Source organism: Thermobia domestica, chromosome 2 (genome assembly GCF_964235325.1).
Source record: "Thermobia domestica chromosome 2, izTheDome1.hap1.1, whole genome shotgun sequence".
Taxonomy (NCBI): Eukaryota; Metazoa; Arthropoda; class Insecta; order Zygentoma; family Lepismatidae; genus Thermobia; species Thermobia domestica.
In genome coordinates, this window is record NC_137455.1 from 153,962,338 (window position 1) to 153,975,616 (window position 13,279).

General features: G+C 35.2%; 1 protein-coding gene across 2 annotated transcripts in view; it reads left to right on the forward strand.

Annotated features, from left to right (window-relative positions):
* Window positions 1-13,279, forward strand: part of LOC145676611 (uncharacterized) — a 146,259-nt gene that overhangs the window by 37,727 nt on the left and 95,253 nt on the right. For both annotated transcript variants that reach the window (XM_081747448.1, XM_081747454.1), the window contains exons 3-4: window positions 5,507-8,670; window positions 11,949-12,078. In XM_081747448.1, coding sequence (XP_081603574.1) covers window positions 5,507-8,670; window positions 11,949-12,078 — 3,294 coding nt within the window. The remainder of the gene's footprint in view (window positions 1-5,506; window positions 8,671-11,948; window positions 12,079-13,279) is intronic.

Here is a 13,279-nt window from a genome sequence, read left to right on the forward strand (position 1 = left end):
AGAATTTTCACATTTTCAGGCAAAGCCTCCCCCCGAAAGTTAGCAAAGCCTCCCCCCGAAACAAAATCGTAAATACGCCACTGTACAAACGGCTACGATCTTGGTACTAGCACATGTTTCGGTTTCCAGATCTCAAATATTTATATTTCAGCCTGATTCTATGTATGAATCCGAAATTTCAAATCTAGATAAGAGGCACCAAAATTCATAGTTTATTCTCGGTGCTCATATTGTGATTTACTAAATAATTATTAAATCTAATTGTAGGGTATACATTTGATATTTTGAGCAGACTGAGCAAGATAATATACGTAAAAAGTAGTCAATACTTGTCTTAACTGTTTATGTTTTCTTAACTGTCAATGAAATAGGTGCATTGAGGAATTTTAAATATTCATCTCGGTCCTGCAACCGAGTGGAACTAGATTCGACATTCGAACTCTCATCCGGATCATTTTTTTCTTAAGTAAGCCAAACATTTGATCTTTAGAGTAGAATGAAGGAAACAAATAGACTTGTCAATATTCATCTTAATTTTCTTTTCTCTTCTTCACTGTCAGGACTTCGTGAAATTACTTTCGGCGAATTTTAGATATTCAAGTTTATCATAATTTGGATGGGATGTGGGTTTGGATAAGAATCAAGATCCGAGATCCGGATTTCGGATCCAGATCCGAATTTCGAACCCAGATCCGAGATCCGGATCCAGATCCGAAATCCGAATTTCGAACCCAGATCCGAGATCCTGACCCAGATCCGAGATCCGGATCCAGATCCGAAATCCGAGATCCGGACCCAGATCCGAGATCCGGACCCAGATCCGAGATCCGGATCCAGATCCGAAATCCGAGATCTGGACCCAGATACGAGATCCGGATCCAGATCCGAAATCCAAGATCCGGATCCAGATCCGAGATCCGGATCTTCGGATCCGGCCATCCCTAATATATATATATATATATATATATATATATATATATATATATATATATATATATATATATATATAAGTTCACCGAGAAGAAAATGTTGCATTTCTCCCTTTCATCCTAGCACAAAAAGAAAACTAAACACAGCTGTGACACGAAGGAGCTATTTCGAAAAGAAGTAAGCTATACTTATGTGGAAAACAACTTCATAGAGATGTGCACCAAATGATAGAAGTATGAAGTATTGTTACCACGCGGAAAACTTGGTCTATTATAATATTTGCCTCCCTCTGTTCGCTCTTTCGTATCATGTGTATCGGATGGTTTTGATATTTCTTCTGATCATTAAAACATAGCAATGATACCTGTGTGGGGGGAAAGTACCCAAAAGCACCAGATAACTGTCTTTCCATTTGTTTTGGGAACAACAAACCCATTTCACGTGTGCGAAAGAAAATGAGCAGAGCGAGATCAGGTGTTTAGTCACGGTCAGTTCGCAGCAGGAGTCCATGGTTAAATATTTGGCTCGTTATCTTTTCATATTGATGTGAAAACATAGTCGCAAAACCTTACAAATACAAAAGACTGCACATCAAAGAAAGTTTTAAGACACAGATAGTTCAATTTTCTCTTAGCATTTTTCTTCAGCAAAAGAGTTGGTTCACTGTATTCGAATAAGGGAAGGGGAGAAAGGGTGAATTTATATTTTATAGGGAAGTAACATTGTAGGTAACATAAACAATACATACGCTGTACTGAAGCATTTCTTTCAGCGGTATATCACTAGATCTATCCTGACCCTCATCCCACCTCAAGTTGTAAAGTAAAAAGGGACAGAAGTATCCAAGATAACTGCGCACTTGAGTTTCAGTTCACAATAATAAAATTAGTGGGCAAGTAAACAGTCTTTTGAGCTAAAGAAAACGGTGATGTTGAGAATGAATGAAGTAAGTGGAAGGAAACTAAAGAAGCACAAGAAAATCCACACACACGGTGTTTCTATGCCACAAAGCCCACTTGGCACCAGCTGGGATCGAATCAGAGTCTTCACACACCAAGGGTGAAAGCTGTACCACTGAGTTACAGCGGCCCCGTGGCTAGGTCGAGTCCACTTTACCTTTATAGTTTCTTAGAACATAAATGTTACGATTATGAAATAGATTTTCCTTACTGAGCTGCATAAAACCAAAAGCCTTCGAAATGCATCAAATAATTAGCGCGATTTGATTGTGAACTTAATAGTTTCTATAAATTTAAAACTGATTACAAAATGAACCCGTGATTTTATTAGGTGATTATAAAATATACTCCCAGCACCAAACAAAACTATTTGGAATTGTCATGAAAAGAAAGAAAGAAAAAGCAAATAGCGTTGCAAAAAGATTAGTAAGTAACTGAAATACATTTCAGACGTGAATTTCGGAAAATAAAAATTACTAAACCCATTTCTCCTTCAACAGTGCGCAGAATCAATGCCTAGCGAATGAACACCTCCATGATAACAGAGAGAAGTCCGTGTTAAGTCAATAACAAAAGAAAGCTAAATAAATTCATATTAAAAGTTATATCAGTGTGTAAATATGGAGACGCACCAAAGCTCGAAAACTTAATACACTATATGTATCAAGCAATCGTTTAGCTGTCATTTGAGAGGATGGAAATCCCAGGCTCCTGAACAACTATGCTACTAGAGTAAAATGAGGAGTGTATTTATCTTACAGTGAACTGCTTTGATGCCAAGTGGCCTAACTCCAAAATTGAAATTTTTCAGGAGTGAAAGTTGAAGTTCAATATCTCATGGACAATCCGTGTTTCTTTTATGTTGGGAACCAAAACCGTAACTACTGTATGTAGTTTATTGTTTTATGATTTAATGTTTACAAAAATCCTTTTAAAAATATCTATCTATAGAAGTGAAAGGTACACTCATGTCCAAAATTATTGTCGCATGTCTATAAATATGTTGTTGCAGGAATATAAATTGATAACGAATTCGCCCGTTATTTCTTACAATGTTAGTATGTGCATAATCAGCAAAGACATGTACCCCTGTATGTGGCAAATTTCATGTCAAAAGAGCAGTAAATAAGAACAATGTAATGAAAATAAAATTTTCTTGTCCATTTAGCAACATTTTGTTTAACTCATTCTAATTTTTCTATTTATAATTCTTTTTCTACGAAATTTACCACAAACATACATTTCCCTATTATACACATAGTATTAGTATTAAAAGTACTGTGCAAAATCATGATCAAATTATATTCTTACAAGAAGACAGTTATAGATATGCGACAATCATTTTGGACATGAGTGTACCTATCTCTACTAGTTTTTGACATCCAAGCAGTCCATTTATTCTAATATACCATGTAAAATAGTCTCGCATCATACATAATATGTGATGCACAACAAATGTTACATTATGTATTATGGACATTACGGAAATTAGAGAAGAAATATGTGGAGAGCTTCGAAATGTGGTGTTGGAGAAACATGGAGAAGATAAAATGGACAGAGAGAGCAACAAATGAAGATGTTTTAAAACTAATAGGAGAGAAGAGGATACTTCTAGCCACCATTCTTTGTAGAAAGGCCAATTGGATTGGACACATCTTGCGAAGAAATTGTCTTCTTAACACCGCCATAGAAGGAAAGATGGAAAGGAAGCGAGGAATAGAAAGAAGAACACAGCTGATCCAAGATTTGAAAGATAGGAGAAAATATTGGGTGTTAAAAGAGGCAGCTGAAGATCGACAAAAGTGGAAGAAACATTTCCAGGCCAAAATCTAAAATTGAATAAAAAAAAAAACTCACTAGTCCCGGGACCTGCCGAAAGGCAAAATACCTAATAATAATAATAATAATAATAATAATAATAATAATAATAATAATAATAATAATAATAATAATAATAATAATAATAATAATAATAATAATAGTCGTTACTCGTGATATGCTGCAACACATTAAAGCCTCAAAATAGTTAGTAAAGCGAATAATCCAGAAGTTATGTAGTCCTATTGCGTTCATGGGAACGAAAACACAATAATTATAACTATGCTAAATTACTATAGACTGCCAATTGTTCATTCAGAGAATTTATGAAGTTCACTTTATCGCAATAGTTTTATACAAACTACATATAGGCTACGGATGATAGTTTTATACAAAGTAGATAATCAATTATTATTATTATTATTATATTCGAAGTACAATCAATATCACGACATTAGTTTTAATTAACTAAATTGAGCTGAAAATTAAATCTTGATCTCGAAAGATAAGTATTAGGTGTATGCGTTCTATAATTTTCTAAAGTAATAAATGCTGCAATTGGTTTCAAGGTTGTTTCTGAGTGAACAGTTTTTTCAAAATAATATTAAAAATTATAGAAAGATTTTCGAGACATTCGAGTCGAGACGAGATTTTCACGAGCAGTCTCGACTCGATTCGCGTCTCGACTCGAAAAATCGAGTCGAGAAATACGTTTGTCTCGACTCGTCTCGAAATTTACAAAGTGTGTCTCGACTCGAGCGCATCCCTATTCACGAATCTCTGCCGCGATTCTAATTCTTTGTTGCCGTCAATCGCGGCAGAGATTCGTGAGCTAAGTTCTATTTTCATTAGCAGCTTCGTATTACTAGACACATAAAGCAACTTGTTATTTGAAATTTTAACCGTTTTCATGACGCGTGCTGATCGAACAGATGTCTTAAAGACGTCTGATGAAAATCAACTTTAGCAACTATAAATTCCTGGAATTCAATTTGTTTCCAGTTCAAGGTTTCGGCATTTTGTAAAAATGCGTCGTGATTAAATGTATTAATGTTGCGATAACTCATAATATAAAATGAATTTTTTGGTGGATTTTTAATGTTCAATGTAACATGTGTCACCCAGTGACCAGATGATGCAATGAGTGGGTTAGCGCCACTTGATTCTACCATATCAAATTTTATCGGTAATAATGAGATCAACTAATGATTCACTGAACTCTGTTTTCTGGTTGGTTCTTTAATGAGCTAGCCAAGATCAAACATATCCAGGACACGGTCCAAATACTTTGTTTTGGCTTTGTCATGACAGAGTTGATTATAATTAATGTCACTAGTAGATAAAGACAATCAACTTGTGGATATAAATGTGTAATCAGGTCCTCAATAATAGACAATTTGGTGTAGGGATACTTGGTGGTTTATCCATTAGTAAGACACCTATGCGTAGCGAATTTATTTTGACAATCACCATTCTGCTGGATCTGAGTTAGGTATTCAACTAGTTTTACATCCAAATTTTCAAGATAATACATTAAAATGTAATGTATTATCTATAATGAATGTAATGTAAAATACATTAATGATTGCAATATAAATATAACATTTCTATACCATATTTTGGAAGAATGTAATAATTACTAATATATTAATTGATTTAAAAGTTATAATTTGAACATACAGATATAGGTATTATTGAATCTCTTTTGAATAGTTAATTGATTTGCTGTGAAGTAATATGAAATGAAGAACTTAAAATTGATACAATTTTTCTTTCTTTTCTTTTGTATTTAATTCTAGGAAACTGACAACAATTTTCTTGATCCTTCGACCTCAGTCATTCAAGAGAATTTCGGACTTTCAAGTATTTCCGTAACATCACCTATGGTTGCTCCGTGGCATAGCAGAATGCCTCTGCAAAAGCACAGTAGCGTAAAATCATTGTTTGAAAACTCATCATCATATCCTGAAACGCACTCTTATTCTTGCTCTAAAGACTCGCTATCCTCCCCGGAATCCAATTCAGATGTGCTACAAAAATCAATAAAAATCTTATCTGATATAACTAGTAACAGTAATGGTGCAACAAATGTGAAATCATCATCAGATACAACAGATTCGTCGGATGTGACGCAAAATAGTAACGATGATTTGTCTTGTACAGGCTATTTAGCTTCGTCGGAATCGGGAGCTTTCCTTGAATTGACTGATTACAAACCAAGTCAAAGTACTCATGTTTCAAGAGACAATGGAAGACCGAGTGAAACTCTTAAGAGTATATGTAAACGTAGATGCAACAAGGATAAGGAAGTTTTATTATTATGTGACCTAAAATGTAGACAACTTCGTCATGATCATGGCAATCGGACACCTGAAAATTCTATGAATACAATAGGTGATTCCAATTGTTGGTATTCAAATACTGGTTATTATCAAGGCATTGAAGACAACATTGAGCAAGGTTATATTGCTTCACAAGACTCTACTTCGAGTATATCTGAAAATTCTACACATTCAAGACCTCGTTACTCGAGATTTTCCAGACGTTATAGGAACAACACTAGGCGAGAAGATGTCAGTTCAGATGATATAGATCCTACTACTATTACATCAAGATTTACAGCAAAACAAGGCTTAAGACCAGGCACTCTTTTCAAGCATGTTAGGCGTGGTCGCAAATCCAGGAGCTTTGCATCTACAAAACAAGCTAAGGAAAGTTCAGTGGTTAACTCTACTAAGCAAAGACTGAACAAACAATATCTGAATTCTAAAAACGCATCACTTCATACAGAAATATATGTCAAACGTTCTTGTCAGTCTCCAAGACAACCGGAATCTTATTCAAGCCATGATTCAGTGAACCGCTTTCCACCTCAGGACAATAATATTAGTTTTCGCAATAATAAAGAGTTTTATGATTCGTTTCGCCAGTTTTCGGATTCAACTTACGCTCTACCATTAACAAAAGACGTAAAATCGACTCCAAGTATAATCATGATAAAATTTCCACTCCAGTATGAGAGAGATACTCAGAGCGAATTCGGATTTCTCATTAGCAAATGGAAAGATCAAGATATATTGAACAAAGTCAGCGATAATTCAGAGAAAAATGTCACATCCTTGTTAAGAAAGAATGGAGTGTGTGACATTAAATGCAAAGAAGAACAAGTATATTTGCCTAAAATGAGAGAACTGTCTGGTACAGGCTCTACTCTTACTACCTCGTTCTATATGAATGACTCAGTACATACAATTGATAGCAACAAACTAAGAGGAAACACACTTAAAGCGCACTCATGTGACGTATTTTCCGTAGTAAGATCTACCTCTAAGGCTAAGCTTACTCCAAGGTTATCGGAACAATCAATTCTTTCATTGAAGAGCAATTTGATGTTTACATTTGCTCCTAGTAACTTACAAAATAATTGTAGAACTTCATCACTATCATTATTTACTGCGGATGTTGTTGTTTCTGTATTAACTATGTCAACATTGGATGTTTCTCAATACCCTTCCACCACTATGAAAAATTGTGAACAAAATAGTGCAACTTCCTCACAGAGAAAGGCACCATGGCTAGATATTGAAGTTGAAAATAAAGAAGTATCAACTATTGACGGGTCTATTGTACTGACTTCTGTGAGCTTTCAAGAGCTTTCTACACGAATGCACTCCTTGAAAGCAATAACTACGTCATACAGTACTGGAAATATGAATGAAAAAAGTACAAAATTAGTTACATCAGCTTCAACGCTTACTGCTAATGATGAAGATACTGCAACACAGAGACTTCCTACTATTTCAGAGTTGTTTTTTCTACGAGAAAATATTCTTCATCCTGTGCCTAGTGGTCGAGGTGATGCATCAGTCTATATGGTGCACAAAGTTGATCACAACCTAACATCTTTTCAGTCGTCTTCCAATAAATGTAATATTCTTGCAAAATACATAAATCCTGTAGAACCAATAGTCTTACCAAATAGCAGCTATAAAAACTTTTCAAAATGTGCAGGTGATGGTATTTACAGTCACAATACTTTCCAAGTGTTGACCTTATATGAAATAGAAGAAACAGGGAGCAGTGAAGTAGCAGATGTGAATGAAAATGACAACCCTCCAAATGATGAGCAGAATCCTGAAGAGACCGATGAAGCAAATAATAATGAAACAACCAACAACGTACAACCTTCAACACTTGTATCTGAAACTACCATCAGTAAAACCTCAGAACTAACTAATTCAGGTGAAGACAGTGCATCTATATACACAGCAGCGTCTTCTAATGCTGCAAATGTCAAACATGAAATTTCGAGTTTGTCTGAACAAGAAGCTTCAGGTCTTCAGTCTGCATTCCAGCATGGAGCACTTGCACGAGAACCTCACACAGTGGACTCATTGGAGGGTGTTTCAGCTCTTGAACCCAGTGAAATAGTTCACGAAAGGTCTGTCTTCACTCGTATCCCGCGTATGCAAACTGCAGACAGTAACCCAATATTATCAAAGAAAAATATGAATCGACGACCTTTTGTTATAGAGAACTCGAAGTCTTCACCTGGCAGAAGATCGATGAAAATGGCATTAGAGGAGCGAAAATGGGTCCTTCTTGACACAGAGGGTAACACTTCAGAGGTAACGCCTGCTGATGTAAACATTCTTTTAAACGGCCAGAGCGTAGATCACATTCTGGCACAAAGCGACGTTCACCTTATCTCGACCTCTGAAAGATCAACAGTAAAGAAATGGGACCCACTTATTCGTGAATCCGTGAATCTCGTAAGAGAGGAAAGTGTTGGTGAGAACATAGGCAAGAAATTAAACCTTGAGAGGAAGAAGGGACATATGCTTCTTTACATTACACGCGAACAGCAGAGTGGAAGTGTGATGGGTTTATCCTCGTCTGTACGATTCATCAGACTTAGTGATGAACAGGTGAATTTATGGAGGAATGTTCGAGACGCTGCCGGGTAAGTTAGAATTTTACTAATAAATTAGTTTGCTTTATGCTTTAAATATTAACAAATCCCAGGGGATTGACTGATATCAGTGGTGGATCTAGCTGGAGGCCGGGGAGACTAAGCCTTCCAGTTTTTTTTGTGACAAAAATAATTGAAGCTATTATTTATATATTTTCGAAAGATTATAGTAAACTCATGATATACCTGTCATAGTCTAGGGTCTGGCTACCCCCTCCCCCCGTTTTTACATTCTAAATCTACCACTGACTGATATGAAAATTTTTTGTAGTTCCCTGTTCAAACAACTTTCAGCTACGAATGTTTTGTTTTCCTAATATCAGATGAACAAATTCCAAGGACGAGTTGTTGGCATAAAGATGGTTAACCAGAACTACAACTAGTTACAGGACAAAATAAATTTAAACAAGTAACGAGTTGTCAACCAAGATTTATATAAACCCTGTCGGACTAGAGATACATACAGGGTGTTAATGAATTACACCGACAAACTGTACAAGGTGATTCCTCACATCAAAAGAAGATTTTTTAAAAACACACACATGAAACTGTCAGGAAAAGTGCATTGTTTTAGATCAAGAGGTATCCAAACTTGAGAAATACTCAATTTCAACACGAGCTATTTTGAATTCGAAAAACCGTGGAGTGGTAAAGCGTAAAGAAAATGAAACATATACAATCCAAAAATGCATATTTCATCAATATACAATGCGTGTTTAAGGGATTCCTACAGGGTGTAATTCCCAGACATGCTTTCAACAGAATTCTCAGATATGCTCTGATTTCAAGGTGGGTCCAAAATGGGCAAAAGTTAAGCCTTGACAACAGTGGACCTCGAGTTCTTCAACGGGAAGTCAGAATTGTTAGGAACCGCCAGCTCCACGGTTCCTTGTATTCAAAATATCGCACGATGTAATATTTTGTTTCACGTTTATACGTGAAAAAATGTTAAATATATTTAACAAAATATTGCAGCAAACGTTATTCGGAAAACGAGAGACCGTGGCACTGACGGTTTCTAATACTTCTTACCTCCGGCCGAAGCATTCCGTGTTCATTGCTGTATATGCTTACATTTTGTCTACTTTGGATCCGCCTTGAAATCAGATCATATCACGAATCTACAATCACGAATCACGAACCTACAATCTTCACTTTCGCTTTCTTTATAAAAATGCTATTTTACTGAACTCCTGATATGTTGATGCTCATTTGATTTATTTTAACATTTACTACCTCCTAGTTATCTACACGAATGCCCACTTATTGTTCTTACTTCTACAATTTACGTATTACCATGATTCTCTTGTCAACAAGCGTAAGCAAAAAGGTGTTTTCCTAGGCGGTTGAAACAATGTTTATCATGTGCTGGACATTCGCTGTAAACATGACATTTTTGATTCCTCGACATCTGAATATTTTTGTCGGAATAATTTTTGCGTAGATGAATCTTGAAACTAGGAGGCGTATATTGCCAATTACTGTATACGGAGGATATAGTCGACTAAACATTTTAAGTACCAGTAGATTTTTTTTTTTTTTTTTTTGACTATTTGTGCTGTTGAGCCACTTTGAGACTAGCAACTCTCCTTGCTGTGAATTCTTGTAACGGAAAATGGAAACCTGTCTGTGCCTCTCTATGTGTCCTACTGCATACTCAGTGTTCACTGCCTACTAAAACATTATCCTTTTTTGCAGTCAGTAATGAGTTCTAGCTAGGTTATCCTGCACTTCAAAAACTAGTTGATCATTCAGAGCTTTATCTAAGTATAGGTCAAATGCACAAAGGAAAACTTGTTTTCTAAGTTTCATAACGAACTGCATTGTGTTTTGAATGCCTTTTTGCTTAAGAATATGAAATCTATAACGTTGAACTAATTCATTAGACGCATCTCAATAATGATCAATCATCAACATTTTCAAATCTTGAGATTCTTTAGCTAAAATCAAGGCAGGCCCACATAAATGTGGTAGATCTAAATATGCAGTTTGACCTTAAATTCGATAAGAATGTCGGAATTTTCTTTTCTTTATTTTTATTGCTTGGCATATTTGCTCGAATCGATAGTTGTACTGTTGAATTATTTACCAGATTTAACATCAAATTTCTCGAACGTTGCAAAACTTGCCATGCTGTACTTGTGACTGAAAATGATAGTTCGAAACAAAACATAGCGTCAAATGTAAAGTGAAAAAAGATTTGTAGTACACAACACCGAGTAGTTCTTGCCCAAACAACTTCAAAATGTAAGGATGTCTTCACTAAATGCCTACATGCAAAGTGGCTAACTCCAAGTAAACATATATCATAAAATTTAAGTGTCACTGAAATACTTTAAATCATTATATAAATGAAAGTAAACCGGTAACTCTGTTCATAATTCCTACCTATTTTATTTCGCCACTTATACTAACAATACAAATACGTTCTTACGTGAACCTTGACAAGAGCCTCTTGGTATTCAATTTAATTATGAACATCACATATACAGAATATTTCCTTATAGTTTAAGGTTAATAAGAATTATATCTAACATAGAACAATTACAAATCAAGAAAACTAGTTTCTACCTAGAAGCAAGGTATGTGCTTGATTAATAAATACTTTTCTTCCTACTGAATCCTTGTTAATGAGATTTTTTTCTTATTTCATTTCCTTTTGAGTTTCTTTTTACATTTTTCACTTTCTTTTCAGATTATGGTAGAGATTAGATATTTTTTGTATTTTTTTTTAAATTTACTTATTGTCTTATGTAATAGAATTTTCTTATCAGACATATTATTATACCAATTTTGGTTTTGTTTTAAGAAAAATACAATTCCACTTATTTGCCATCAAACTCTTTATTGTCTGAAGGCATAGTTAGTGTTATATTTAATTGATTGATTGATTTTGAGTTTTACGTCCCGTTCAGCAGCGAGGCTATATGAGACGTGGACCTACTGATTAACGTGGAATCCGAACCACATGAGCTCCCGCCGGGAGTGTTATATTTAAAATCATTCCACCATCATCATGTTTCAGTACTCAATCAGATCTTTTTCAGGAGTTCCTCAGAGAGAACAACAGGAAAACGAAGTCTGAAGAGGCCACTGATAGAGTGACAAAATTCAGTGACAGTGAACTAATTTTATAACTGTAGTTTACTATAATATTGGTTTAGTACAGAATTAGAGTAAAACATGGTTAATGTAGAATTCAGTATATTTATTTACGTGTTAAAATAAATTTTACATTTGTATAGTGTAGATTTACCTTTAATATGCAGGGCCAGTATACAGGCAAGAGTCGCTTCTTCAAGTGAAGCTAACATAGAAGAAGAACAAAATTCCTACGAACCGTCAACAGTTCAATCTTTACAAAGTGATGATGATGATGACTTGATTTTGACTCCTCAAGTATGTATTGCTGTTAGATAATAAGCTATTTACAGTTCCATACTATTCTTCGTCTCAGTTGCTCAGAAGATTATTCGTATTAGTTAAATGCAAATCTTTGGTCTTAAGTTGATTTTAAAATATACTTTTTAAAGAAGTCCTAAAAATAATATTTGATTTGAAGTCAATGATATGGGATGCAATAATTTTTGTCTAGGTATGTTTTATTGTCTAAATGTTTACAATAGCAGTAGTGGTAGTATCAAAGACCAGGATAATTGAATTAATAATAGGGAATCTATTAGGTGCTATATCAAGAATAAACTATTTTGAAGGCAGTATTCAGCTATTCAGAACACCTAATAGACCTCGGTTGATCACTCACGGATTCAACTTTTAGAATGTATAACAAGATAAATAGCTTTCTTGACCTTAGAGTACCTGAAGGAGTATATAGAAAGTCCTACTTATAATCTCCAAGACTGTAGACAAGCTTGAAGACTCAGAACGCAGTTTTACACACTTGTACACACACACAAATACACAACACTTATTTTTTTTTCTTTTCGAATTCCTATCCGCAGTGCTTCTTCTTTCCACGTGAAGGCTTCTCGGTGGTATCGACGCTTTCCAACTTCTCACACATTAGGTATTGAACCAGGGCCACTCAGGATGAAATGGTACGACACCTTATTTTTCTTATCTATAAGTGTAAGGCGGCTATGATAATTAACTGTGTGGTCAAATGGTTAATCTTTTGTCTGCTTCTCCATTGAAGCACTTACTGGATTGATGGAGCAAACAACAGAGTTGCTTCACGTCCGGCTGTTCTTCTAGCAATCAGATCTCGTGGAACAGATTTTAAGCTCAGAATCGAAGGATAGACCTTCGGCTGTTAAGACTATTAGCAGTATACTTCGACATGGCCAGCATGCAGGCGATTGTAGAACAACTACTATCAAAACTGAGCTTCAACGAACGACTACCACTGAGTTTCAACGAACCGCCTTTTCTTCTACATATCAATTTTACATTCTTTTTTAACGGCTGAACTTTCTTGTCGCAAACATGTATTCAATTTCAACTTCATTTACGTGTTGTTTTTGTCCTTGTAGTAAGTCCAAAAAATTATTTATCTGTTATTTTTCTGTCGAAAGGCTACTGGGTCAATCCATCTGAAGTGGTCCAAAGATGGGGAAAATGGTTGCTCGACCATCTCCGA